The sequence below is a fragment of the Lipotes vexillifer genome, unplaced genomic scaffold, assembly GCF_000442215.2.
Source record: "Lipotes vexillifer unplaced genomic scaffold, Lipotes_vexillifer_v1.1 C27487986, whole genome shotgun sequence".
Taxonomy (NCBI): domain Eukaryota; kingdom Metazoa; phylum Chordata; class Mammalia; order Artiodactyla; family Lipotidae; genus Lipotes; species Lipotes vexillifer.
The window spans coordinates 1-6,517 of NW_006773567.1; the positions used below are offsets into that span (position 1 = coordinate 1).

At 52.7% G+C, this 6,517-nt stretch overlaps 1 protein-coding gene across 1 annotated transcript; it reads left to right on the plus strand.

Annotated features, from left to right (window-relative positions):
• Window positions 1–252: 252 nt before the first annotated feature.
• LOC103085751 (junction plakoglobin) lies at window positions 253–5,804 on the plus strand (the record flags this gene model as incomplete). Its single annotated transcript, XM_007448420.1, has 6 exons — window positions 253–451; window positions 1,248–1,392; window positions 1,519–1,622; window positions 3,350–3,688; window positions 5,320–5,475; window positions 5,685–5,804. Coding segments are annotated over exons 1-6 (990 nt in total), but the record flags the coding sequence as incomplete, so codon positions are not given.
• Between the last annotated feature and the right edge of the window lie 713 nt (window positions 5,805–6,517).

Here is a 6,517-nt window from a genome sequence, read left to right on the forward strand (position 1 = left end):
AAAAAAAAAAAAAAAAAAAAAAAATGGGGCTGTGGGAGTCCCCTGGTGGTCCAGTGGTTAAGACTCCGCGCTTCCACTGCAAGGGGCGTAAGTTTGATCCCTGGTCAGGGAACTAAGATCCCGCATGCTGCACGGTGTGGCCCCCCCCAAAAAATGGGGCTGGACTCAAGGGACACCATTGTCAGTACTGGGAGGTGGCCCACATTTACGTGGGACCTGACTCACGTGGACCCCCTCCCCCTCTCCCAGCTCCCCCGTGGAGTCGGTCCTTTTCTACGCCATCACCACGCTGCACAACCTGCTGCTCTACCAGGAGGGCGCCAAGATGGCGGTGCGCCTGGCAGATGGGCTGCAGAAGATGGTGCCTCTGCTCAACAAGAACAACCCCAAGTTCCTGGCCATCACCACCGACTGCCTGCAGCTCCTGGCCTACGGCAACCAGGAGAGCAAGGTGGGCCGCACCCCGCCCCCAACCAAGACCTGCAGCCCCCCTGGCATCACCCTCCGTCCAGCGGCAGCTTCAGGACACTGCGTTCTTACCCTGTTTAGGTTAAATATATATGTATATGCAGATGTACATGTTTCACCATATTACTGGATATTTTGAGGACAAGGGAAAGAAAGAATTCATTATCCTCATACAACCATGTGCTTCTCCAGTGCTTTCCTGTGGGCATATTTGTACACAGTTGTACTTATAGCAATTTACAACTTTGCATCTGTTTTCTGCATGATATTAAATTTTTTTTTTTTTTGCTAGACTGTCCTCAAAACCACCCTCTATAACAGCAAATAGCATTTCACTTAAGTGGAGGCCCCAGAGTTTATTCTGAGGGAGGGCATCTAGGTTGCTCCCGATTTTCCACCTTGATGAACGAACGATGCTCTAATGAACATATTCAAGTACACAGCCTTTCCCAGAGAGTAGGAAAAGTTTTTCATCAGTGGGGCTGAGGATTTTTAATATCTCTAAGCTTTTACGCAGAATTCCAGGTACTTTCCAAAAGGATTGCATTATTTGCAATGCCATCAGTGGCAATGTATGTTAGTAGTTTCACCTCATCCTTTCCAGCATTGTGTATTACCTTTTTTTTTTTTTTTAATGTTTTGGCTTATTTAATAGTCACAAAAGCTATTCAGGTTTTAGATGAGGCACAGTAATAACAGCTCTGTCACCCCCCCTTCCTTCTTTGTTCCCTGTCATAGTCACTATCTGTCTCACACTCATTTCCCCCCTCCCTCCACAGCTCATCATCCTGGCCAATGGAGGACCCCAGGCTCTCGTGCACATCATGCGCAACTACAGTTATGAGAAGCTGCTCTGGACCACCAGCCGTGTGCTCAAGGTGCTGTCCGTGTGTCCCAGCAATAAGCCCGCTATTGTGGAGGCTGGTGAGTACTGTGGCCGGTGAGGGTGGCCCATGTGGCCGGGCAGGCGGGGTTGGGGGATCTGACCAGTGACCAGGCTCAGTCAGCGGTGCTCCCCTGTGGCTGATGTGCCCCCATCTCCCACCCCAGGTGGGATGCAGGCCCTGGGCAAACACCTGACGAGCAACAGCCCCCGCCTCGTGCAGAACTGCCTCTGGACCCTGCGCAACCTCTCGGACGTGGCCACCAAGCAGGTGAGGGAGGTCATGGAGCCTGGGCCTGCCTCTTCAGCCACCTCGTCCTTCCGTCTTACAATGTCCGACCTCCTGTCTGGGAGTCTGACCTTAGGAGCTGGGGGAGGACTGAGGCCTCTGTATCTTGCTCCACTGTGGCTGGGGATGGAAGTGCCCTGTAACCCCTCATCCCTTTAGGCTCAAGGCTCTAATCCCTGTTAGGGATTCAGAAAGGGGACTAGATGAAGGAGGCTGATGTTTCTTGGCTGGGGTTCAGGTGGTGTCAGAGGAACAGTTCTGACCTAGACCCTGGGCGGGGGGAGCAGTAGTGTGCAGGAGATGGCTTGGGGGTCTCTGGTGCCTAAAAACAGCTTAAGGAAAAAGGCAGTTTCAGGACAAGTCTTCTGGTCCTTCCTTTCAACCTGACTGTCATTGCTAAGAATTGCATCAATCAGCTGCTTGTTGAGTACCTGCCATGTGCTGGGCTCCACTAGGCACTGGGGACATTGGCTCCTTTACCCATTTCAGTACTTGGAGGTAGAGTGTGGGGCCTAGATGAAGAAACAGAGGCTCAGGTGGTACAGTACACAGTGGAATATTACTTAGCCATTAAAAAGAATGAAATAATGCCACTGGCAGCAACACAGATGGGCCTGGAGATTATCATACTAAGTGAAGTAAGTCATTCAGAGAAAGACAAATATCATACAATATCGCTTATATGTGGAAGCTAAAAAAAATGATACAAATGAACTTACTTATAAAACAGAAACAGACTCACAGACTTAAAGAACAAACTTATGGTTACCGGGGGGAAGGGTGGGGGGAAGGGACAAACTGGGAATTTGGTATTAACATGTACACACTGCTATATTTAAAATAGATAATCAACAGGGCCTACTGTATAGCACAGGGAACTCTACTCAGTACTCTGTAGTAACCTAAATGGGAAAAGAATCTGAAAAAGAATGGATACATGTACATGTGTAACTGGCTTTGCTGTACATCTGAAACTAACACAACACTGTTAATCAAGTATACTCCAATATAAAATAAAAAATATAAAGAAAAAGAAAGTTTTCACAGAAAAATAGAAGAAAAAAAAAAAAACAGAGGCTCAGGGAGTTAAGGAACGGCCCTTGGTCACAGCTAGCAGACAGCAGAGCTGGGATTTGAACTCAGGACTGTCTGTCCCCAGATCCTGGGGTCTTCCTGTTCCATCACAGGGCCCACATGGCTCCCCTTGGGAGAATGAGGCTCCTGGGTTAGGGATGTTTCCTGAAAGCAGATTTGGCCTGGGGACCACTGAATGGGGAGCAGCTAAGGCCCAGAGAGGGGAGAAGCGTGTAAAAGTGGGTCAGCTGGGCCATGGAAGCATGGACCTCCTCAACAATTTCCTTCTGGCCTAGGGGCCTCCCTCGGCCTGAGTAGAGCTCTGTTGGGTCTGAGGACAAGAGGGGGTGGAAGGAAAGAGCATGGAGCGTACAGACAGGCCTGAGTTCAGATCCGGCTCACTAGCTGTGGGTCTGTGGGCAAGGCCCTCAACCTCTCTGGGCCTCAGCTGCCCCACGACTACCTTCTCACGGGTGTTGGCAGGATCACGGGGATGAACACACACAGGCAGGGCCCATCGAGTGTGAGCTGAGTGGGCTGGAGACCTCTGTAGGCCATGTGTTCTCCCGGGTACACTTGGGAAGACCCTGCGTCTGGGAATCTCCCTCACTCTGCACTGCCTCCCCCGACCCCAGGAGGGCCTGGAGAGTGTGCTGAAGGTTCTGGTGAACCAGCTGAGCGTGGACGACGTCAATGTCCTCACCTGTGCCACGGGCACCCTGTCCAACCTGACCTGCAACAACAGCAAGAACAAGACGCTGGTGACGCAGAACAGCGGCGTGGAGGCGCTCATCCACGCCATCTTGTGCGCCGGGGACAAGGATGACATCACAGAGCCCGCCGTCTGTGCCCTGCGCCACCTCACCAGCCGCCACCCCGAGGCCGAGATGGCTCAGAACTCCGTGCGCCTCAACTACGGCATCCCGGCCATCGTCAAGCTGCTCAGCCAACCCAACCAGTGGCCGCTGGTCAAGGTACCGCCCACTGCACGGTGGGGTCCAGCGAGGGGAGGAGCTCTGAAGACAAGATTAGGCGCTGTATGGGTTCAGGCAAAGCTGCGGTAACAAAGAGGCCTAAAATACAGTGGCTCCGATAAGACAAAAGTTTACTCCTCTCTCGTGTTCTGGTTTAGACCTCCACAGTGGCTCTGCTCCTGAGACCCAGACTCCTTCTATCTCGTAGCTCAGCCATCTCCTAGAATAGAGCTTCAAAGTTTAACATGCACAGGAACACCCTGGGCGGGCTCATTCAGCTGCAGGCTCTGATTCGGTGGGCCTGGGGTGGGCCTGAGAGTCTGCATTTCTAACAAGCCCCCAGGTGATACTGGTGGTCCATGGAGCACATTCCTTATGCCAGCGGGTCTGGTCGTGAGGGTGGGTTGTCCTCGCATGAACAGGTGGACTATATCCTCCCCACAGGTGCCTTTTAGCCCTGGACAAGTAGGGAGGGCTAGCAGCGACCAGAAAGTGGGACACGTCACTTCAACCCATGCTCTGGAACTTGGTCATTTGGCCACATCTGGATGCAAGGGTGTTAGCACCGTGTTATGTGTCCTGCTCAAACGCAGGAGGGTTGCGAAAAAGACAAAGGGTAGAGAGGATTCTGGGGACGCTTAGTGTCTGCTGCTGGGAGCCAGGGTGGAGCCTTCTTCTCAGGAGGCTGCCTGGGTAGAGGAGAGATGTGTATCAGTTCCCTGTCACAGGCAGGGGAGGTGAGGGTGAGCCAGGGCAGAGCTACCGGTGTGTGTGGCACCTGGTGCCAGAGAGTGAGGGAAGCTGCCGTAGACTGGGGTCTTGTCAAAGGGCGCAGGAGCCAGCTGGCAGGGGCTCCTATTGCCCAAATTTTCAACAATAGAACAGTCCAGATAAGAATGACTCTTAAGTGATTATATATGTTGTATTTTAAAGAAAGGGCAGCACGCGGTCCCCCCCTCCTTGGTCTTGGTCTGCAGCACGAGCTCGAGGTGGGCGGAGGGTTTGCACCCTGACCCAGCAGCTAAGTTGACAAGTGATCTTGGCAGGTCATCCACCCTGTCCTCATCTCCCCCATGATTTTCATCCCTGCCCTCCTGGTTTCTTGTTTTGAGGATCAAATAAGTTGATAAATTGCTCCCCAAGGAGCCCTGAGAGGCCAGAATGGCTCCTGGGAGTTGGAGGACCCTGGGGCAGAGACCTCTTCCCAAAGCCGCCTGCTGGGGATTGATTACAGTGTGAGCGTCGCCAAAGCAGGAGGCTTCGGGGTCACCCCTAGTGAGGACCCCCTCTCCCTGATAATCAGGGTTTGGGAACTGTCAGAAAAGCAAGACTATATTGTCTGTGAGTGGGAGGTAAGAGAGAGGGGACGGGGGCAGTGTCAGGGCCTAGGAGCTGATGGAATATTCTGGAATGGGGTATCCTTTTAGCAGGGGCTCTAAGAGTTAGACATGAGGACCCACAGATTGTATGGAATAAGGGGCATGGGCTGGGGGTGATCTCATTCTCTGGAGATCTTCCAGCATGTCTGTGGCTGGCCTGGGGGACAGAAGAGATGAGAGGGGAAGGAGGACATGATGCTGGAGAAGTGATGCCCAGGAAATGCCCTTGATGAGTGTCCCGTTCCTTGCCAGGCAACCATCGGCCTGATCAGGAATCTGGCCCTGTGCCCAGCCAACCATGCCCCACTGCAGGAGGCAGCGGTCATTCCCCGCCTCGTCCAGCTGCTGGTCAAGGCCCACCAGGATGCCCAGCGCCACATGGCTGCAGGCACACAGCAGCCCTACACGGTAAGTGAGCTGCAGGGACCTGTGACCCTCTACCCGGGGAGTCAGAGTGTCCTCTGTGTGAACGTGTGCGCATGCGAGTGTGTAAATAGGGAGGCGAGTTGCAATTGATGCCAACTCCAAGGACCAGTGAGGTTTGCCAGTGTCCTGGGGGTGTGTGACCACTCCCAAGGGCTACCTGTTGCTATGCCCCAATGGCTCCTCTTATACAGGATGGCGTGAGGATGGAGGAGATCGTGGAAGGCTGCACTGGAGCCCTGCACATCCTCGCCCGGGATCCCATGAACCGCATGGAGATCTTCCGACTCAACACCATCCCCCTGTTTGTGCAGGTGAGTCTGGGGCAGGTGGGCAGGAGAGGTTCCCCCAACCCCTGCTTCTGCCCACTGCTGAAAGGGGAAGGTTGACAGCCATGGGTTTGAGGGGGTCTGGGCCAGGCATCAAGAGGTCTTTAGAGGAATTTGGAGAAAAGTGGCCGCACCAGGAGTGACCACTTAGCAAACGCCAGCAAACGAAAACAAAAACTATGTTTTAATGTCCGAAAAAACCCAAAAGCATTGAAAAGTAAACAGCAAACTGAGAAAATATTTGCAAGCATCACAGCAGGTAAGAGTTTAATATCTTTCATATAAAAAGAGCTCGTTAATACTAGACCCCAGTAGTTATATAAGAAGAGGCACATGCAATTCCCAGGTGGCTCATAAACAAACAATGCTCGGGACTTCCCTGGTGGTCCAATGGCTAAGACTCCGCACTCCAAATGCAGGGGGCCCGGGTTCAATCCCACATGCCGCACCTAAGAGTTCACATGCCACAACTAAAGACCCCGCGTACCGTGACTAAGACCCGGCGCAGCCAAGTAAATAAAGAAATACTAAAAAAAACAAAAAGCAATGCTCAACCCCAGGAGTTTAAAGAAATGAGGCTTACCCTGCAGTGAGAGCCCATTTTCCACTATCAAATTGGCAGAGAAAAAAATGGGAGTGCTTGGGCTTCCCTGGTGGCGCAGTGGTTGAGAGTCCGCCTGCCGATGCAGGGGACACGG